The following is a 23935-nucleotide window of genomic DNA, read 5'->3' as shown; positions in this document are numbered from 1 at the left end:
CACACACACACACACACACACACACACACACAGAGTGTGTTAGAGTTTAAACACTGCACTCTCCATTTCTCACCCTCGCTGTGTAACACAGTGAATGATGAACGCTGTCTGTGACCCTGGACAGGGACGTCTCTGCTCCAGCTCAGAAGTGGACACACTGGAGACAGGAAGAACAGAGATTTCACTGTTGGAGAGACGTGTCTGTAGAACCGACTGCATTCTGCGCAAGCAACCTCGAGGCACATAAACACCTACAAACCGTCATCACAGGTTAAAATAAACAAACACATGAAAAACAAATAAAGTCTCATTTCTCAGAAGAGGAAATGGCTGAGTGACTGACTCACGCACATAAAGATTCTTCAGTTTGTAAAATAAAACAAACAAACAAACAAATAAATAAATAAATAAATATGTAAAAACAGAAGTTAATGCGGTGTCATGCCAGAGTAAGAACATTAAGCAGCTGAATATGCATTAGAGGAAGAAAAGAGTGGAGGATCTGTTCCATTCGTGTCCCTTTTACGCTTTAATTGATGCCTTTGTGGGTGGAAGTGGCAGTTGTGGGCAAGAACAAGAAGTGGTCTGAAGTCTCATCAAAGCTGAAAGGACCGGAATAAAACACACAAAAAAACGAACCAAGTCCCTTTTTGAAGTGCACTCACACCGTGTACACACACTAAAAATACAGCGCGCACACACACACACACACACACACACACACACACACACACACACACACACACACACAGCACAGCATTCTGAATATACAGTACAATAACCCTGGGTAATATTCCTCATTAAAATATAATTTCATAAAGAAATAATTATGACAAATTCATTTTTGTCATTTTATTTCTTTTTACATAACCTTATTGGGCGAATTTGTTTATTCCAAATGGAAGCTTATTACTGGGAGCTCATTTCACCTGCTTCAAGAAATTAGATCATTTTTAATACAATAACAAACCACCTTAATAACAAAAAAATTAAATTATATATGATGTAATTATTCTGTTATAATCTCAAGTTGAGTAATTCAGGATAAATTCTTCTATATTTAGTTGTTGTTGTTTTTTCATTTGCTCACATGCATTTAATCATATAATAATAATAATAATAATTATTATTATTATTATTAGTAGTAGTAGTAGTAGTAGTAGTAGTAGTAGTAGTATTGTTGTTGTTGTTGTTGATGTTATTGTTATAATTAACAAAAACAGCAATAATATTATTGTTATTGTTTTTTATTTTTATCATCATCATCAACAATAGCAACAACAAAAATAATAATGTATTATTATTATTATTATTATTATTATTATTATTGCTGATGTTATTGTTATAATTAATAAAAACAACAATGATATTGTTCTTTATTATTATTATTATTATTATTATTATTATTATTATTAAAGGTCCCATGGCATGAAATTTTCACTTTCTGAGGTTTTTTAACGTTAAAATGAGTTCCTCTGACCTTCTTAAGTCACCCCAGTGGCTAGAAATTTCATAATGTGTAAACCAAACTATGCCCAACATTTGAGAATGGCGCGTCAAAACGGCGCGTTGATAAACTCTTCCCTTTACTACGTCAGCAAGGGAGATGATCCCCACGCCCCCCCCCCGGATTCCCACCCACTGTATGGATTGCCCCACCCAGCTCAAAAGTTGCCACCAAACATGGAAATTGCACTGTACATGGATGTGACAACACAGAAAAGAGTCTGTTTTTACTGCCGACGGGAGAGCCCCTGAAGACGCAGTGGCTTAATTTTATTTACTTCAATAATACGCCGTCGAGTCTACCTAAGATGGTGTATGTTTGTCGGAAGCATTTTCCTGATGAATGTTTCCACAACTTGGGACAGTACAGGGCAGGTTTTGCACATCAACTGTCACTGAAGCCTGGGTCCGTACCAAGCATCCCTGCTGCATCAGCCACAAACACCGAACAAGTAAGTGTATAACTGTTAAGTCATTTTGCCGTGTTTTAAAATCGGTGCCACGTTAGCCTTGCAATGGCTACATTAGCTGTGCAGCTAACCGCTTCCTGCAGTTAGCCAGGTACTCTGCGCTACAAAACCAAAAAGCATGCAGCATGCTCTGTTATAATAGCCAATCAAAACAGTTTTTACAAAGACACCCACATTCTTTTTTTTTTTAAGTCACTCGTTCATTTTCTTTGTTTGTTTGTTCAGTAAAAACCCAAACATTTGTTGAATTTATTTTATTTCCTCGCGTCACACCTTAATGACGTCAGCGCGCGGTATTTTTCCCTTCGCGGTTTGTTCCTTCTCTCTCGCCATAGTAAGACACCCACATCCGCTTGTTCTGACCCACTGGAGGTAGCGTCACAGTGCTGTTAGCCAATCAGAGGTAACACATTTGCATGTCATGAATATTAATGATAAGACCCGCCCCCACCCTCTACCCTTCCCCGCCTCCTGCTTCTCATTAGCAAAACGACGCACTGGGAAAAGCGCTGAAATGGGGCTTTCTCCCAGGAGGCTATATCTACGTGCCGAGGGTTCATTTCGAGAAAGGCTGCGGATATAACATCCGGAAACCTCCACGAGCCCGTTTAAAGCATCAACAAACCACCATGCCATGGGTCCTTTAACATCATCATCATCATCATCATCAATAATAATAATAATATCAACAACAATAACAATACATTTATTATTATTATCGTTGTTGATGTTGTTATTGTTATAATTAACAAAAACAATTTTATTATTATTATTATGATTATTTGGTGTAGTGGTTAGCGCTGTCGCCTCACAGCAAGAAGGTCCTGGGTTCGAGCCCCGGGGTCGGCGAGGGCCTTTCTGTGTGGAGTTTGCATGTTCTCCCCGTGTCCGCGTGGGTTTCCTCCGGGTGCTCCGGTTTCCCCCACAGTCCAAAGACATGCAGGTTAGGTTAACTGGTGACTCTAAATTGAGCGTAGGTGTGAATGTGAGTGTGAATGGTTGTCTGTGTCTATGTGTCAGCCCTGTGATGACCTGGCGACTTGTCCAGGGTGTACCCCGCCTTTCACCCGTAGTCAGCTGGGATAGGCTCCAGCTCGCCTGCGACCCTGTAGAACAGGATAAAGCGGCTAGAGATAATGAGATGAGATGAGATGAGATGAGATTATGATTATTATTAACAACATCATCATCATCATCATCATCAACAATAATAATAATAATAATAATAATATGAACAACAACAACAATACAGTTATTATTATTATTATTATTATTATTATTGTTATTATTGACAACAGTAATAATGGTATTATTATTATTATTATTATTATTATTATTATTAAAGGTTGCCTAAGATCTCTGGTTGCTGTAGAGTACACACTGTGAGAGAGAGAGAGAGAGAGAGAGAGAGAGAGAGAGACAGACAGACAGATACAGAGGAAGAGAGAGAGAGACAGACAAAGAAAGAGAGAGAGAGACAAACAGACAGGTAGACATACAAAGAAAGATAGAGAGAGAGAGACATACAGAGAGAGAGGAAGAGAGAGAGACAGATAGAGGGAGAGAGAGACAGACATACAGACAGAGATACAAACATACAGACAGAGAGAGAGGAAGAGAGAGAGAGACAGACAGACAGAGAAAGAGAAAGACAGACAGACAGACAGAGAGATACAGAGGAAGAGAGAGAGAGACAGACAAAGAAAGAGAGAGAGAGAGAGTCACGCTCCCAGGCTCACCCAACACTCAGGACTCCATTTCCCACAATCCCCTTCACACACCAGTCACTGCCACGTGCACTCCATCAGCCAACCCGGAGCCACTTCCTCGGAGCCGCTCCCCCGAGTTCTAATCACCATCACCTGTACCTTTTTGTTTCCGTTTGTATTTATACCCCTTTGTTTGTTTTGTTCATCGCACAGTATTGCCTGTACGTTTTGTGAGCCTACTGAGCGTTATTACACTGATCGTATTCCTGTGTATAACTCTTTTTGCCTTAGTTTTTTTTTCTCATTTCGCCTAGCCCTTGGGCTTGTTTGCTCGTTTCTCTTGCTTCCTGGTTTCTCGATCCTCGCATGGCTTCCGATTACGATTTGCCTAGCCCTTGTGTTTAGATTGCCTGGGTTTTTGTGATTCCCGGTTCTTGGACTCTTGCCCGTTTCCTGACCACAATTTGTCTCGCCCTCGTTACTGTTTTGGATCTCTCGTTATTGACCTGACCTGGCTCTTGTACATTGTCTTTTTCCAGTGTGCTCATTAAAACCATGAGTTCATTCACAATCCGCGAGCGTCTGATTTGTTACAGCCGCGTTACAGAGAGAGAGAGAGAGAGAGAGAGAGAGAGATACTGCAGTATACAGGGGCATGTCTTGAGCTTGGTATTAAATAAATAAACAAAAAAATAAATAAATAGATGCTGGTGGAACTCAGTGACTTTTCTTGAGAACTGTAGATTTGTCAGTGTTCGACTGACTGAGACCCCGTCCACACGTAGCCGGGTATCTGCTAAATCGAAGATATTTTTCTACGTTTTGGCCTGTCATCCACATGAAAACACATCAAAAACGAATATTTAAAAAAACTCCGGGCAAAGTGAAGATTTTTGAAAACTCCGTGTATGCCTTTTCGTGTGGACAGAGATAACCGGAGGTTTGCGTTTTAGAACGTCACAATCTGCGCCAAAAAAAAATGACAACAAATCTGCCCTGACGTCAAACGTGCGACCTTTGTTTACTGCAGAAGCCAGATTAAGCATGGACTTAAGCTAGCCGCACACTACGGCGATCCACAGGGCACGCACATATCCCCCGACCGTTGACGAGTGCAGTCGCGATTGAAGCGACACGTGACAACTTAATAGCTTTGTGATTGGCTATTGGATATAGTTACTGTTAAATCCAACACTTGAAGATGCTACAGGCTGAATTACAAATGACACAACATGGAATATGTAGCGCACTATCTAGGCTGAGGCGGCACGGTGGTGTAGTGGTTAGCGCTGTCGCCTCACAGCAAGAAGGTCCGGGTTCGAGCCCCGTGGCCGGCGAGGGCCTTTCTGTGTGGAGTTTGCATGTTCTCCCCATGTCCGCGTGGGTTTCCTCCGGGTGCTCCGGTTTCCCCCACAGTCCAAAGACATGCAGGTTAGGTTAACTGGTGACTCTAAATTGAGCGTAGGTGTGAATGTGAGTGTGAATGGTTGTCTGTGTCTATGTGTCAGCCCTGTGATGACCTGGCGATTTGTCCAGGGTGTACCCCGCCTTTCGCCCGTAGTCAGCTGGGATAGGCTCCAGCTTGCCTGCGACCCTGTAGAAGGATAAAGCGGCTAGAGATAATGAGATGAGATGAGACCTGCATTAGGTGCTACCAACATGTATTTCTCACGCTAGAAATTGTGTTTAATGATGTCACGTGTTATATGCGAAAGATATGATTGGCTATTGCTAGCGACTCTCGCCGATCAGTCTGGCTCCCGATTAGGCTGGGCAGACACTGTGCGATTTTTTCAATCATGGTATTTAGCTGCTGCTCACACTGTACGAGTGAATCGCAGGGGTAAACAGCACGCAGCTTACGATTCCTGTTCTCACACTATACGATCTGATGCTCGGATGCGATCTGACTGCTCACACTGTACTTCCATACTTCCAGATTCTTGTATCCGGAACTGCAACGTGAATAGTGTTGTGACGTTCACGAACCGATTCTTTTGAACGGCTCCTAGGCATGAACGATGAGAACCGAGTCTCGAGCTGGGGGAGCCGTTCTTTCTGTCGCTCTTTTTCTGTACTGTGTTTCAGATAGTTTATAATGTTGTTGTGTGATATTAATGATAATATTGTGGGAAAACTACTTTGCACGGACGTTCATTTAATTTATTCTATCGTCATTTTGTTTGTTCTATTTTTGTGTATTTTATTTATTTATCTGTTTGTCTAGTTGTATCTATTTTGTATCTCAGACTTAAATATTTTTGTAAAACAAGTGTTTTTCTATAAAATATTCTTGCGTTCTTGGTAACTATGTTCTTGAGTGGGTTCTTTTTTTTTTTTTTTTTACAGAAAAGCCGTTCTGCATGGACATTCATTGAAGCCCTCATTGTTTTTTAATGGTTATTTATGAGCGTTTAGGGGTTACAATAATGTAAGTCTAGGTTGCTTTATATAAAAGGTATGTCCAGAAATATTGATGTCACTGTCTAAGCCAGGGGTGGGCAATTATTTTTTCCATGGGGCCACATGAGAAACAGAAAATTTAGTGGAGGGCCGGACCAAAAGGCTGAACTAAATTCTGCATAATATTAATTGTATTTCTTTATATAAAGCAATAAATAACATTGTTCTTACAAACTGCTAAGACTGGTAAGAGTATGGGGAAAAAACGAGGTTGCCTTACAAAAAAACATCATTTATTCAATCAAATTTCCCAAAACAATGGTTAACAAAATGTGAACGTTTGTACCATTTTTTTTTTCAGGTCACATTCACCCCAAAACACAATAAAGACACCACAATATTGTCTTTCTACTCCAAATATCAAGCAAAATACATCATATTATAATAATGATGCCCACATTTGTAGTCTAATCACCTCATTTGGTGCTTTTCGCCGGAGATCGGCTCCGGCGCCTGCTGGTGACGTCACACTATGTGATTGGCTGGACCGTTTGAAGGATGACGTACAAGTTTGTGGTTGGTCTGGACAAATTACGGAAGTAGTTATCGCGGGATTAGGTTTCGTGGGATTTCATGTCATTTTCATGTCGCGCGCATTGCGTTTTTGTTGAACACAACTTCAAAATAAAAGTAATGCACATTCAGTCCATGCATGAGGTAAAATTAGAAAATACGTTTATTTTGTCATTTCTCATTAACCTTACGCGGGCCGGTCAGAATGAACCCGCGGGCCGGATGCGGCCTGCGGGCCGGAAAATGCCCAGGTCTGGTCTAAGCAGAGGGATCTGGCTTCTTTAGACGCTGTCTTCTTAAAACTGAATAAATATTTTAAAAAAGAGCCAAATGAGCCAGTCTTTTGAACGGCCCTTTTCAAAGAACGGATCACAAAGATGCGGATCCCATCAAAGAGCCATAAATCCCATCTCTAAACGTGAAGAAGAAAAGGAGACCGGAAGTGCTGCTCAGTGTTTGTTTTCTCTTCCGTATCTGTGTTCGCGCATGTGCAGTGTGACAGGTTGAGGTAAATCGGCTCGTGACACTGCTTCAACAGTGCGATAGCCTCACGAGGGGCGACCAGGATTTCAAACAGGTTTGATTTTCATCCGATCGATCGGGAGGAGGTCGTGAGGTGTTAATCGCTTGTCGTTACCCCATGTATACTACACCATCCGAGATGCACGATTGAGCCAAAAATCGGCCCGATCTCCAAAATAGTCGCACGAGTGAAAATCGTGTCAAAATCGGGTCAAAAATCGCACAGTGTATGCCCAGCCTTAGTTTTTCGAATCGGTTGTGAGATGAGTCGGTAGCATCGAAAACTAGTCTTTACGCCTGACTCGCGACTTCAGTTGGCTCGGTATGCTGAAAATCGGCGTAGTGTGCGGCTAGCTAAAGAGTAATGGATCGGAGTAGTGCCTTGAAAGCGTTAATTATTGTGCAGGTGCTATTTACATGTTTAATTTTAGAAGCCGGGCGGCACGGTGGTGTAGTGGTTAGCGCTGTCACCTCACAGCAAGAAGGTCCTGGGTTCGAGCCCCGTGGCCGGCGAGGGCCTTTCTGTGCGGAGTTTGCATGTTCTCCCCGTGTTCGCGTGGGTTTCCTCCGGGTGCTCCGGTTTCCCCCACAGTCCAAAGACATGCAGGTTAGGTTAACTGGTGACTCTAAATTGAGCGTAGGTGTGAATGTGAGTGTGAATGGTTGTCTGTGTCTATGTGTCAGCCCTGTGATGACCTGGCGACTTGTCCAGGGTGTACCCCGCCTTTCGCCCGTAGTCAGCTGGGATAGGCTCCAGCTCGCCTGCGACCCTGTAGAAGGATAAAGCGGCTAGAGATGATGAGATGAGATGAGATGAGATGAGATGAGATGAGATGAGATGAGATTTTAGAAGCCCAACTACTGCTCCAAGAGCACAGGCGATGTGATTAGGGGGTAGGATTTGGGGAAATAATGCCATCTACAGGTTTGGAATGCTTATGAATGTGATTGAAAACACAGATGTTCGGTTATGTGTGGAAGGGATTTTTTTCGAAGACGAGGTGGTGTGGATAAAACATTTTTATAAACGGAGGGGGGGAAAATGTTCGGTTTTAAAAATACCCGGCTACGTGTGTACATGGCATGAGTCACTGAGTTATGAATTTTACTGAGGGTTGTTGATGTTTTTCGCGTGAGTGATCATCTGTAACTGAAACACAGCTGTTCACGTGATGGACTCTCCGTGTCAGAAAGGAGCGTCACATTAACTATAGCAAGCAGGAGTGTTTATTTTCTCCTCTGTGTTTGTAAGAGCAGCCTGCTTCCCTGTAAGCGCTACCTTACCACAGAGTCTTTCACATTAAATATCTTTATATTGAAATATTTCAGACGTTTCATGATTCTGCTGTTAATTTGTCGCTTGGTGCTGTTGTCGTTGTCGTTACTGCGGTGAGAAAACAGCGAAGCGGTGCAGCAGGATGTTGCTTGGTTGCAGCGCCACTTAAAGGAGAAAACAATTTCATCTTCAATACGTTAGCTCCTAAAAACAAAAGATCAAGAGCTTGTTTTTCTGACGTAACATTTGGGAAACACTGGACCAGAATGCAACACTGCTATCCGATGCAGTTGTAGCTCATTAGTGAGGTCTGAGATGACGAGCGCGATGGAGTCGGTGGTGATATTAGTGTGAAAGTAACACTTATGGAAGCTGATCTGCTTTATGGAGCTGGACAGACTAAAGGATTAAAGCGCCGCTGCATCATGACGCCAGGGCTCAATTCCACTGCGCTGAGATCAGCAGGGAGTCGAACAGCATTATGGGTAATGTAGGAAACCATTAATCAAAATTATAAAATAAATCCCAAATGCTGCTGAGGATCGCTTGTTAATTATAAAGATGAATATGATATTTGTTCAGGATGTTTTTACTTGTTTGCTTTAGCTTTCAGCTGTTGGCGGAGTTCTGAGGTCGATCTGAGCGCCGTCATCTGAGAAGAAATTCAACTGAGCTCCGCGCCAAAGATAATAAAAGAGCCGAAAGGCTGGAACAGAACCCTGGAGGACATGTGTGTGGAAATAAAACGGTGATATGATGTGATTTGAGCTCGTCAGTGGGGAGTGTGGGATTGTACGTGTGCGTGCGTGCATGTGTGCGCTTACCAACGTTGGGGGCGTGGTCACTGAAGTGGGTGTCGTACATGTTATTGGCGAGCAGGAAGGCGCCTTTCTCCATCACGTCCAGCAGCATGGTGGCAGTGTGAGCCTGCTCGCTGCTGTTCATGTCTCTCCAGGCGTCCAGAGCTTCAGTACGCAGCAGGTTATCTACTGTCTGAACCACAGCCTACACACACACACACACCAGGTTATCCACCACCACTAAAGCCACCAGGGATCTCCTATCTCTCTCTCTCTCTCTCTCTCTCTATATATATATATATATATATATATATATATATATATATATATATATATATATATATATAAGTGCTGTCAAGCGATTAAAATATTTAATCGCGATTAATGTCGCGACTGTCATAGTTAACTCGCGATTAATCGCAATTTAATCGCACATTTTTGTCACATAAAAAACCATTGTAATTCTCTTATCAGCATAAAAAAGTGAATGGGCTTGCTTTGTACCAATGTTTTTTTTTTTTTTATTGCAAAGCATAACACGTCTTGACACAGCCACTGCAAAGTGAAACCTAAGCCGAGCACCGGCGCGGGGCTAGCAAGAGAACCATGAGTGAAATGATCTACTGTTTGAGTTAGTCTACAACTCTAATCAGAGAGATAGGTTACACAGTGACGGTAGGCTTGACATACTTGATTATAATATAAAGTACACTATTATATTAAGTTTAAGTTGTTCGTTGATAAATATTGCATTGAATCTGATCTTTACTGTTTCAGCTCACTTAACACATTTTGTACTTTTACACTTTCTGCCTGTTGATGCGTCGCGCTGTCCAATCAGAGGCGGCCAAATTTGCATATTACAGGAAGGATTTCTGGGATAGCATTGAGTTTACAGTTCAGAGGGATCTGGCTTCTTTAGACACTGTCTTCTTAAAACTGAATAAATATTTAAAAAGAGCCAAATGAGCCAGTCTTTTGAACGGCTCTTTTCAAAGAACGGATCACAAAGATGCGGATCCCATCAAAGAGCCATAAATCCCATCTCTACTAGCGCGCCCTGCCCGCGCTGGTTCTTTGGGGGGGGGCAGAGGACTCTGGCTGTGCGGGGCGGGGCATCACAGTCTATCTGCTATCGGTTTTCTAAGCAAAGTCTCTGTTCCAAGTTCCTGGCAGTTTGAAAAGCTTATGAAAAACCTACATCATGTCAGAGTGTTAATCTCGTGATAAAAAAATTATCGCCGTTAAAATTGAGTCAAATTAACGCGTTAATAACGTGACATTTTTGACAGCACTAATATATATATATATATATATATATATATATATATATATATATGTGTGTGTGTGTGTGTGTGTGTGTGTGTCTGGAATTGTCTCGAAAGCTGAGCAGGAGTTTATTTGTGGATCTAAGTTTATTTATTTATTTTTTTAAATTAACCAGCAATTAAGCACAACACTGGCAAGAAAAAGCACCGAACCTTGCATTTGGAGCGCAACTCTTTTCACAGAGCAGTTTTAAAATCTATAAATGAGTCATAAATAAACCAAATCACACTCTTGAGTTGATATTTATTTCGAGCGGCGGCTGCAATCATCAACACTCGACACTTTTTCAGATTTACAGATAAAAAACAATTTTACAAAGGGTAGTTTCAGTTCCAACAGTTATTATTGGTTAATTAATCAACTGGAAGACCCGCCTTGCCCTTTGATATTGTCGTCTGATGACACAGCTCGTTACCTGAGATGGATTCTTTTTTTTTTTTTTTAGCGTGATCAGCATTTTTTCAGAAAACCCAGACGTTATCATCGCAGGTAAGCATGGTGGAAAGATCATGGACATGTTTTTACTGATCAAATTCACCGATATTTCATGATCTCCTTGTTGAAACCTACTTTGTTTCTTACTCTTTCATCTGACAGTCGCCATTTTGTATCTAAATGCTTGTTTGAGGCGTCACGTGAGGTGTCGATAATAGTGATCACGTTCACCGGTGTCCACCATTATCGACACGCTGTGGAATTAAGGGACATTTACAATTGGTACGGATCGATCTTTGTGTAACATTGTTGAAGTAGATGAAGTACTTTAAAAAATAATAATAATAAAAGTGCTGTGATTTATAATATTTTTTTTCTGATTTCCATAACAGAATGAAATGTTTATAGAGTATTTGGAATCCAATTGCAGTAAATAGAATTAGACCAGAATTAAATTCCGAGCATATAAAAAAATTACATGCTGGAAATATTCAGATTTTTCGATTCCATTCAGATTTTTTTTTTTTTTAGTTTGCTGTAAATATCGACCACATATTACAATATCAGTAGACATTTTATATTTGGGTTCGAGGAATGACATGCGACCTTTGACCTGGATGTTCATGTGGTTACAGTGTCGATTCCCTGTTGATATTTATTGGTAAACGACAAAACTAGAAATTAATACAAACAACAATGAATGAGTAACAAAATGTGATCTACAAAAATACTTAGAAAGTGGAACAGAAAGATTTTCTGATGCAGGTTAAACATTATCAGTTCATTTCTTTACAAACATTAGAATTACTTCCTCATTTACGTAAACACCGACATCCATATATTTATATAAAATATATTTTGTACTAAATATAAATATATGGAAAACAAATTTTAAATAAAAACTGTTTTGTTAACTTAATACCACATACCGATTATTTTTTAAATTTAATCATCTGGATGTTGATAATTGTGGAAAAAGGTGTCTAATTGTGGAACGGTGTCATGTGATCTGATACGCTAAGTAATCAGGAATCAACTCATATTTTTTTTCAAGTGGAAGTTTGAGTAATTATTCATGCACAGTTTACATTTTGAAAGTCTTTTCTACTTTTGCAACGGCCAAAAGATCGTTAAGGTGTCGATAATTGTAGCCGCCGCTCTATTATTTTCGTTGCATGTCCAAAATGTGACTATACAGAAAGATCTTCTCAAATTACAAAACAGATAATATACAGAATCTACTCCAGTGCTGCTGAATTCTGGATTCCGATTGGTCAGAAGGTGTTGATTCATTTTCCAGAGCAGCAGCTCGGACAGAAGTGCAGCTATAAATGAACTTCAAGAGCGAGAGAAAGACTGAAGAGCTGGTGAGGGACAGGACATTTATAGCTGCTATAATGTAAGTGAGAACAGGAACTAACGATGTTTCAAAGATGTAGAACAACGTTAAATATAACTGTAGATGGATAAAATGTGTGACGTGGACATTTTTAAATGATTAAAACCACAAAGTGTTTAGTAAAGTGAGTGACAGAGAGAGAGAGAGAGAGAGAGAGAGAGAGAAGGACAAGCTGCAGTACCTGAACGTATGCTCGGCAGTTCCTCTCCCTCTTCTGTAGCTGTATGTCAGAATTCCATAAAACACACACACACACACACACATTACAAAAACACCACATTTTATTTCTCCACTTTTCAGTACGTTGTATTTCATTTTGTTCCATTTACATGTGGAACATCTGGTATTTACTTTCTGGTTCTGTGTGTGTGTGTGTGTGTGTGTGTGTGTGTGTGTGTGTGTGTGTGTGTGTGTGTGTAAAACCTTGTTGTAGTTGCGAGTGGCTGACTCTTTGTTTCCGGGTCTCAGGGGCTGAAGCTGAGCGTCCAGGATGTCCAGCAGCTGCTCGATGAGACGGACAGTTGAGCTGACATCTCCGGCGTGGATCCGACTCCGCGTGTGGTTCACTAACTCACTGGCAATGTTCGCTGCATTCTCACCACTCTTTATCTACACACAGACACACGGGCATTGTTATAACATTCACTTCAAAATATTTTCATGATTGGTACATAATTTCGTGGCCTAGCTATGGGAAGCCATGGTCTAAAAGGTTACAGAAGCAGCTTTGGAACCAAAAGGTTGCCAGTTTGATTCCCTGGACCAGCAGGAATGGCTGAAGTGCCCTGAAGCAAGGCACAAACCCCATATATAGCGCTGTCGCCTCACAGCAAGAAGGTCCGGGTTCGAGCCCCATGGCCGGCAAGAGCCTTTCTGTGCGGAGTTTGCATGTTCTCCCCGTGTCCCTGTGGGTTTCCTCCGGGTGCTCCGGTTTCCCCCACAGTCCAAAGACATGCAGGTTAGGTTAACTGGTGACTCTAAATTGGCCGTAGGTGTGAATGTGAGTGTGAATGGTTGTCTGTGTCTATGTGTCAGCCCTGTGATGACCTGGCGACTTGTCCAGGGTGTACCCCGCCTTTCGCCCGTAGTCAGCTGGGATAGGCTCCAGCTTGCCTGCGACCCTGTAGAACAGGATAAAGCGGCTACAGATAATGAGATGAGATATATATGTATATAACAATGTGTGCCAACAAAAGTGGCTTTCCAGACTCCTCTTCCTCCATCAAGTGATATGGAAGTTTATTATTTCACCAAAAGGTTTAAGCTTTAAAATTAGTCTGACTTACATCACATGACTAATCGTAGAACATTCCAAATAATAGGAAAGTAATTAACAGCGTGGTGGAGTGATGAGGTGGAGTTATCGTTCCCACCCTGAAGTGTTTTATTCCTCCAACACCACACAGATTCACAAAATAAACATGAACAAAGTGTCATATATTAAAGAGCTAGATGTTGTGTTTTATCCATTTGTATTTACACAAAACCAGTTAGTTCCAGCAGCTATAAACTAAACTATAAACTAAACTCAACAAAAATAAAAACTTTACACTCGTTTCAAAGTCAATAATTTGAACATTTTGGAAAATAGGTTTGAAATAACGATTGTATTCAATCATCTTGTCATTAAAGATGCTATAGCATACAGATCATGTTTGTCATAGAATCGGTTCCAACGGAAATGCGACGACACTGTGAGTCACAACTTAATGCAGAGCAGAGCGCAGGCGATTTCGAATGGTTTGGGCAGTCACTCGACCTCCAAACAATTCATTCCCAGTGGATGTGGCAGTGACAAACCGATTACGCAAATGACGTAAGACAATCTGTCGGTCTTCTGCGTGTGACGTCACATGTGGTCGACCAGGACGGGGGCGGTCGGCTGTGGTGCCAGTTTGATGGAGACGTGTCTGGAGATTATGGATGGTCTGTCGACTGCATCCCATAACCCTCGCAACGTCAGTGACGGATGTTCCCGTATTCAGCATGCCAATGGCACGTTCACGCTGAATGTTTGACAGTCGTGGCATTGCAAATTAACGAATAATTAACCATAAAACCTTGTTTTTCTGAGATGACACTCTACTCTGCTACCGTGAGATCAATTGCACGTGTATCAATAGGTCACGTCACTTGTGTCATGTGGAAACGTGATTTTAGCGTGCAGTGCTCTCGCACGTGCTACGTAGGCCCGACCAGTAGAATGAATGTGTGATGTAATGCCCTTGACAATGCATTTAACCATAATCACAACAAGAACTCTTTCAAGAAAAGTTTCTAAACACTATTTGAAAAATAATGAGTGTCAAGTTTTTATTTTTGCTGAGTATATTAAAGGTGTTGACTGCAAAGTCATCTGAAATGTTTTAACTGTTTATTGTGCATGCCATTTTCCTCTGTCCTGCAAGAACAATATCATGCGGACGAATGGGATGTGATCATTTTGATGTCCTGAGGGTCACTTTTCTCCATGTTGGGGCCGTTTCCGTCCCTCTTGAGGTAAACAGTACGGCCCTACGGAAACAGGAAACAGCCAAACGCGAGGAAGGCGCTTTAACTAATTAGCGTAACTATGGAACTGCGTCACACTGAGATGGTGATACGTGGAAAACATCGTGACTCTGGAACGACCTCGGAGAGTTTTGAGTCACAGGGATGTAATTTGTGGTTGACGTTCACGAATAGATCCGTGAAACAAAAGAAAGACGAACATCTATACCATATCTTTTCTCTGTTCCTGTTTTTGTGTTCTCGTTTCTTTCTCTGTAAGATCAAAACATTACGTGTGTAACTCCATACTCGCTACCGTGGACTCGAGCCCATGCATTCTAAGGCTAAGATAGCTAAGCGCTAGCTAGAATGGTTTAGTTATCTGTCCAGAAAAATGACACGTCATCTCTCTAACCTCACTCTATCTTGCAGTTGCACTCACTAGGCAGGTTTTCCCTTTTCTTTTGTGCTGGAGGGAGACCCGAGTCCGCCATGTTCACCCACGCCGACGTGTTTTGGTTAAAAGTAGCTCAAACACGCCCCACATGATATTGGTCACATGATTTTGCTCACTTGCTTCAGCGATCTCCGGAATCGTAAACGGCGGGACGCTTTTTATCTCGGTAAAACATTCAAAGACATGCAGATTACCGTAGGTCCAATGGGGCAACTGTCATTGGTACAAGCTATAGTGGTTTCCCAGCCATCCTATATGTATGTATGTATGTATGTATGTATATAGCTCGCTATGGCAAAGCTAAAATAAATAAATAAATAAATAAATAATGCAAAGTAGCTCACAGTGGTGATACCGAGACTCGGGTTGGGTGAATCCTGCCGAAGCGGTCTACCATTCGTTTCTTCATCAGTTCATGTTCATTGCTATTTCTGTGACTTGAGTACTTTGTGAATTTATGGTGACATTTCATCATGCACACCAGGATGCCTTTTATTTCATTTTGACATCTTTCAGCAGAGGTGACACCGTACATTTCTTCAATTTCTTTCTCTCACTCTCTCAAACTGAACCTGAAAGTCTATAATTATGTAGAAATTCAATAAAAGTTTTATTGCTGGCGGCACGGTGGTGTAGTGGTTAACGCTGTCGCCTCACAGCAAGAAGGTCCAGGTTCGAGCCCCGGGGCCGGCGAGGGCCTTTCTGTGTGGAGTTTGCATGTTCTCCCCGTGTCCGTGTGGGTTTCCTCCGGGTGCTCCGGTTTCCCCCACAGTCCAAAGACATGCAGGTTAGGTTAACTGGTGACTCTAAATTGAGCGTAGGTGTGAATGTGAGTGTGAATGGTTGTCTGTGTCTATGTGTCAGCCCTGTGATGACCTGGTGACTTGTCCAGGGTGTACCCCGCCTTTCGCCCGTAGTCAGCTGGGATAGGCTCCAGCTTGCCTGCGACCCTGTAGAAGGATAAAGCGGCTAGAGATAATGAGATGAGATGAGTTTTATTGCTCAAGTTTTGTTTTGATGAATTTCAGAACTCCAAAACTGTATCATCAGGACTTAGAACCTTTTCCCATCTCTTATCAAAGAAAACGGGGGGAAAAAATGGAATTGGCGATTTCCTGAAATGGAAAATCATCCCCTGTAAACTCATTCCAAAGGCATACGGCCTATCATTAAAGGGGAACTTTAGTCATTTTTAAACTTGCTTTGTTTCTTAATTAACATATGTGTCAGATCACAGAATCCAGGGACACATGTCGGCCCGGGGGCATTTTGAGTTATTGACAGATTCAGAAAGTACAGTTTCTAAGATTTCCAATGATGCCTTCCATGTGGAGATCTGACAATATTTGAAGAATGTGTGGCCTTTTGAAAGTGCATACCTCTTAAAACAGGAAAGGGAGAAAATCGCCCTCAAAGTTTTCCATCTCAGCTACTCTGGGTGCAGGGCGGGCACATAATGGTGCCCATTTGCATGACATTAAGGAAAGCCCTACCCCCTACCAGCAAGCATGATGCTACTTTCATGTAAACAAAGGTCACCACGTCTAGCTTGCTCATTCCATAGTGAAATTACACACCTGTATGCAGCTTAAGTAGCCATGTGCTCAGCTCGTATCATACAGCTGATTGGCGAAAAAAAAAAAAGACTTAAATCATCATGTGAATGGCCCATATGGTAATTTACCCACACCCCCCAGCAGGCTACAGTCCTGACAAAAACGAGACATTTTGCAACAAAAAATGTATGCTTTTCCAACAAAACAATCTATTATCTGAAATACTGATTGCATTCTTCAAGATCTCAACTTGCACATGATGGAAAAAAACGAAAATCACAAATTTCGAAAAAAAAAATGCTTCTTTTGCGATTATCTCGGATTCGTTTCGCCAGACATGTGTCCCTGGATTTGGTGAGGCGTCTCATATTATTCCATTACGTTTTCGGTTTTATTAACCTTATATCGTGAATTGGATTGGTATATTATATTACACTTATCTGCCTTTTCGGTTTTTAGCCATGTTGAATGTAGTTCGTTTGGTCCACGGTAGGCGTCGCTTATCCGCGTGATCTTCACGAGCCTTGTGCGAGACATCAAACGTGAAGTATCAGTGCCGCCATTTTGAAAACTGTTTACACAGCGGCCAGATCATTCCAATTTAGATGAATTTCAAGATTTGCCAGCTTCATCAGTGATGGAGTGTCAGTCCTATGCGCTGTGGCGCGTGCACCTGAAGGCGCACCTCGGGCTGCGCGTGCACCGAGTGGACTCCAGCACACGCACCGTGAACAAGACACACCTGAGCTCAGTTAAGGAACTGTGTGTTTGCCTATTTAACCCTTTGATGCAAAACATGGGTCAAAAGTGACCCGGCTGAGTTTTTATCTTCTATATCTTTGCAATAAATTAATTCCATCATTCAGTATTCAAGGTATTCCTCAATTAACTTGTTTTTGATCATCATACATCCTTATTTTATTTTTTCCTTTCTTACTTTTTGAATAAAAACCATTTTTGTATCACTACCCTTCTGTGGTTGGTAGAAGAGAGCAACTGGACTTGTTTGAAGATTCTTGAAGACGTTTCGCCTCTCATCCTAAAGGCATCCTCAGTTCTGTCTGTCTAATAGGGAGTATCCAGTATTTATCCTCTCATGGATCATCATAGAATCCGAATCAGAATGCTGATGGCTGCATTGTAGGTGGCTGATCAAAGATGTCATAGACACCCACCTCTGTTCAGTGATGGTCGTTCCAGGTTGACAAAAATGAACGATCCTCTCTGGCTAAGATGTCTGCCAGTTTTCTGGAAGTCCTCTCATAGGGATCTCATCCCAAAGTGCGTAGAAACATATCTGGGATGAATCTCAGTCATCCAGGTATATAGTAATTTGTGGTTGGTTGAAGAGAGCAACTGGACTTGCTTGAAGATTCTTGAAAACGTTTCGCCTCTCGTCCTATGAGAGGACTTCCAGAAAACTGGCAGACATCTTAGCCAGAGAGGATCGTTCATTTTTGTCAACCTGGAACGACCATCACTGAACAGAGGTGGGTGTCTATGACATCTTTTATCAGCCACCTACAATGCAGCCATCAGCATTCTGATTCGGATTCTATGATGATCCATGAGAGGATAAATACTGGATACTCCCTATTAGTCAGACAGAACTGAGGATGCCTTTAGGATGAGAGGCGAAACGTTTTCAAGAATCTTCAAACAAGTCCAGTTGCTCTCTTCAACCAACCACAGATTACTATGTACCCGGATGACTGAGATTCGTCACAGATATATCACTACCCTTCTAATGCACAACATGGGTCAAAACGACCTGCGTTCATTTTCCAGGTTATTTCATGTATGGCTGAGTGTTTCTATGATCTACTTTTGAAATAAATTCATTTTGTCATTTACTTTTCCAAATATGCAGTAAATATCTTGTTTTTGTTTAGCACAAATCATCATTTTTATTTTTCCTTTCTTAAGTTATGAACAAGCACAGCTTTTGTAATTCTACATCAAGTTTACACACATGGGTCAGAACCGACCCGCATGCATTTACTCCAGCGTTTGGTGGGAATTGTGAATTGTGCTCGTGTCAGACATTTCACAGCTCAGCACAGCACCCTTTGCCCATCTAATACACGCAAGTAATGGTTTTCAATTGTTCAAACATTACCTTAGGAAAAAAAAATGGATTATGTTTAGGTTACTTTGAGAGTGAGTAGATTACTCGTCAGAAAGTTACAAGTAATTACTATTAGCTACCGAGCTGTTGACATATTCTACTTTAGTGAGCTAATTTTATTGTAGTTGGCTTAGCGAACTACATAGTTAATAAATAAATAACTGGCCCCATTCACTGCTAAAGTAATTACTTGAAACAAATTATTATTATTATAGTATTAAGACATTTAATTTTAAATCACACTTGGATGACCCATGTGTAGTAATATAAAAAGTATTTTTGTTCATAAAGTAGGAAAGAAAAAAATAAATTAATGATTTGTGGTAATTAAAAACAAGATATTTAAAGAATACGTGGAATATTCAATCATAAAATAAATTGATTTCAAAAGATAGAGCAAAGAAAAACTCAGTCAGCATGAAATAACCTGGAAAATGAATGCGGGTCATTTTTGACCCATGTTGTGCATTAGAAGGGGTGTGCATATGTTTTGCATCAAAGGGTTAAGGACTGTGCTGATGCATGTGCATCGCAAAGTATTACGATACGCATATACGCATTACCAAGAGTTTGATCGAAATCTTTTTTCGCAAAAAAATTTGCCAAATCCTCTGATTTCTCTGTTTCTGGATTCCCCCATCTACCTGCCCATCACCTCTCATCAATCCATATTTACATACCTGTGTTTAGATTTTTCCCAAGGGTTTAAATTTTAGTATCTTTGAGTTTGTACTTCCTTCTTACCCTTGCTGGTCTTTTTTGTTAGATTTTTGTAAAATGTCAGATTTTGAGCAAAACCTGTTTTGGGTCTTGAATGTTTACTGACTTTCATGATTGGTTTCGTAAAGTCTGTGTGTTTTGTTCTTGTTTCTTTACTATTGTAAAAATGTTTTCAAATATAAGAATAAAAGGATAGCAAGGATATATTTTTGAGACCCGTGCCCTCAGGACTATTGAGGGGATGCATTGGTATGACCACGTCTCCAACGAGGAGCTCCACCAGAGGACTAACCAACCAAACATCCCCCGCAACGATAAGACCATCCTACGCTACACAGATCACCACCCCACAAGAGCCATTTATGAGTCTGACCCACCAGCGGCGGGATGGAGACGCCCTTGTGGCTGATCACAAACCTGTTGGAATGGTGTTGTTCGTCAAGACCTCCAGATCAATTAGAGGCTGGAGGACATCCCAGCACTCAGACAAGACCGTGAGAAATGGTGGAGTTCGGTGGCACTGGTGGGTTCAACGCTATGCTGGCATGAAGTTTAGGAGGAGGAGGAAGCATATATTTTAAGGAGCAAAGTTAAATCATGGCGAAATATGGTCTATTTTACAAAAATCTAGCAAAACATGTCAGCAATTCGATTGTTTTTTTTTTTATGATCATTAGCTCCTCTGGCCGACAGGCAATGAGCTTCTGTTATGTGTCGTCTGTCATCTGTCGTCCACATTTCACAAAAATCACTTCTTCCATCTCAATTCTTCACTGATTTTTATTCTTTTTGGCAGGAAGGTTGGTCTGCCTAGGGTGCATACAGCTTCAACCCACATTTGCATAATTGCAATTAATAATGAAGATATGGAGTAATTAAGCCCTAATGAGCAGTTTCCACACAAATCGCTTCTTCTCCCTCAATGCTTCACCGATTTTGATTTTTTTCTGTCACGAAGGTAGGGGTACCCAGGGTGCATATAACTTCAACACAGATTTGCTTCATTACAATTATTAATGAAGTTATGGACTAATTAAGCCTTACTGAGCAGTTAAAAAAAAATCACTTCTTCTCGGGGGCGGCACGGTGGTGTAGTGGTTAGCGCTGTTGCCTCACAGCAAGAAGGTCCTGGGTTCGAGCCCTGGGGCCGGCAAGGGCCTTTCTGTGCGGAGTTTGCATGTTCTCCCCGTGTCCGCATGGGTTTCCTCCGGGTGCTCCGGTTTCCCCCACAGTCCAAAGACATGCAGGTTAGGTTAACTGGTGACTCTAAATTGACCATAGGTGTGAATGGTTGTCTGTGTCTATGTGTCAGGTTGGTATTCCTAGGGTGGATATTGCTTCTATATATAGCTTGTATATAGTGTATATATAGCTTGCAACATTTATTGCGCAAAGTGGCCCACTTTAGATCGTTCCTTCTGGACTAGATGGGGCCGGAGTGAGCTACGCCATTGTTGACGGTCTCGTTAGAAAATGCCACGGTAAAATTACAAGTGAATTATCACAGAGGTATCTGAGGATGTGTAGTACCATTGATTGATTGATTGGTTGCTTTATACCGAACAGTAAAGAAGATATAAAAAACAAAATAAAATAAAAAACATACCATAGCATGGTATAATTGGCCGATTACAATTTGATTATGATTTTTGATGATTTTTTTTGAATATCTGCCTCTACAGTGCCTTGCAAAAGTATTCATACCCCTTGAACTTTTTCACATTTTTCCACCTTACAACCACGAACTTAAAAGTTTTTTATTGAGATTTTATGTGATAGACCAACACAGAGTAGCACATAATTGTAAAGTGAAACGGAAATGATAAATGGTCTTCAAAATTTTAAACAAATAAAAATCTGAAAAATGTGATGTGCATTAGTATTCAGCCCCCCTGCATCAATACTTTGTAGAGCCACCTTTTGCTGCAATTACAGCTGCAAGTCTGTTGTGGTATGTCTCTACCAGCTTTGCACATCTAGACAATGAAATTTTTGCCCATTCTTCTTTGCAAAATAGCTCAAGCTCAGCCAGACTGGATGGAGAGCGTCTGTGAACAGCAATTTTCAAGTCTTGCCACAGATGCTCAATGGGATTTAGGTCTGGACTTTGACTGGGCCATTCTAACACAAGAATATTCTTTGATCTAAACCATTCCATTGTAGCTCTGGCTGTATGTTTAGGGTCATTGTCTTGCTGGAAGGTGAATCTCCTTCCCAGTCTCAAGTCTTTTGTAGCCTCCAACAGGTTTTCTTCCAGGATTGCCCTGTATTTAGCTCCATCCATCTTCCCATCAACTCTGACCAGCTTCCCTGTCCCTGCTGAAGAAAAGCATCCCCATAGCATGATGCTGCCACCACCATGTTTCACAGTGGGGATGGTGTGTGCAGTGTTAGTTTTCCACCACACATAGCGCTTTGCATTTAGGCCAAAAAGTTCAACTTTGATCTCATCTGACCAAAGCACCTTCTTCCACATGTTTGCTGTGTCCCCTACATGGCTTCTGGCAAACTGCAAACGGGACTTCTTATGCCTGTCTTTCAACAATGGCTTTCTTCTTGCCACTCTTCCAAAAAGGCCAGATTTGTGGAGTGTATGACTTATAGTTGTCCTGTGCACAGATTCTCCTACCTGAGCTGTGGATTTCTGCAGCTCCTCCAGAGTGATCATGGGCCTCTTGGCTGCTTCTCTGACCAGTGCTCTCCTTGCTCGCTCTGTCAGTTTAGGTAGACGGCCATGTCTTGGCAGGTTTGCAGTTGTGCCACACTTTTTCCATTTTTGAATGATGGATTGAACAGTGCTTCTTGAGATGTTCAGAGCTTGGGATATTTTTTTAATAACCTAACTCTGCTTTAAACTTCTCCAGAACTTTATCCCTGACCTGTCTGGTGAGTTCTTTGGTCTTCATGATGCTGTTTGTTCTTCAGTGTTCTCTAACAAACCACTGAGGCCTTCACAGAACAAGTGTATTTATGCTGAGAGTAAATTACACACAGTAGGACTCTATTAACTAATTAGATGACTTCTGAAGGCAATTGATTGCACTGGATTGTATTTAGAGGTATCAGAGTACAGGGGGTTGAATACTAATGCACACCACATTTTTCAGATTTATGTTTATTTAAAATTTTGAAGACCATTTATCATTTTCGTTTCACTTCACAATTATGTGCTACTCTGTGTTGGTCTATCACATAAAATCTCAATAAAAAAAACTTTTAAGTTCGTGGTTATAAGGTGGAAAAATGTGAAAAAGTTCAAGGGGTATGAATACTTTTGCAAGGCACTGTATAGTCATATATGTGTTCTGTGTATAAGTCTGTGTATGTTTTAACATGTAATAAAGATAAAGTATACTTTAGTGTCCTCAAAGGGGAAATTCATCTTGGGCTCCAGTTACTGCATCACAGACCGACAGTAGCTCACATACTACATAAAAACAACACATAAATAGAACATACAAACATACAGTTAAGCCAGAAAGTCTGCACACCCCTTTCATCTTCTCCACATTTTATAACGTTACAGAATTATTCTACTCATTTCTGTTGCAAAATTCTACACAAAATAGCCCATAATGACAAAGTGAAAGCAGGTTTTTAAAATTTGTGCTAATTTATTAAAAATCAAAATGTAAAATATCATATGTACACAAGTGTGCACACCCTTTGATATGACACCCAAAAGTGAGCTAAGGTGCATTTTGTTTCCACTGATGCTGCTTGAGATGTTTCTACAACTTAATTGGAGTCCACCTGTGGTAAAGTCAATTGATTGGACATGATTGGCGATTGCCACCACCTGCCTATATAAAGTCCCACAGTTGACGGTGCATGTCAGAGCAAACTCCAAGCCATGGGGTCAAAGGAATTATCTGCAGACCTCAGAAACAGGATTGTGTCAAGGCATGGATCCGGAGAAGGGTACAGAAAAAATGCTGCAGCTTTACAGGTCCCAAAGAGCACAGTGGCTACCATCATTTGTAAATGGAAGAAGTTTGGAACCACCAAGAATCTTCCTAGACCTGGCCGCCCGGCCAAACTGAGCGATCGGGGAAGACGGGCCTTGGCCAGGGAGGTGAGCAGAAACCCGAAGGTCATTCTGACCGAGCTCCAGCGTATCCTTGTGGAGATGGGAGAACATTTCGGAAGATCAACCATCCAG

General features: G+C 41.3%; 1 protein-coding gene across 1 annotated transcript in view; it reads right to left on the bottom strand.

Annotated features, from left to right (window-relative positions):
- Positions 1-23935, bottom strand: part of adgrl1a (adhesion G protein-coupled receptor L1a) — a 370320-nt gene that overhangs the window by 49977 nt on the left and 296408 nt on the right. Inside the window, exons 10-12 of the mRNA XM_060942476.1 lie at positions 12846-13031; positions 12604-12642; positions 9284-9464 (exon numbers count right to left, since the gene is read on the bottom strand). Of these exons, the coding sequence (XP_060798459.1) occupies positions 9284-9464; positions 12604-12642; positions 12846-13031 (406 nt within the window). The remainder of the gene's footprint in view (positions 1-9283; positions 9465-12603; positions 12643-12845; positions 13032-23935) is intronic.

Source organism: Neoarius graeffei, chromosome 16 (genome assembly GCF_027579695.1).
Source record: "Neoarius graeffei isolate fNeoGra1 chromosome 16, fNeoGra1.pri, whole genome shotgun sequence".
NCBI lineage: Eukaryota > Metazoa > Chordata > Actinopteri > Siluriformes > Ariidae > Neoarius > Neoarius graeffei.
This window is presented reverse-complemented; position numbering and strand designations above follow the sequence as displayed.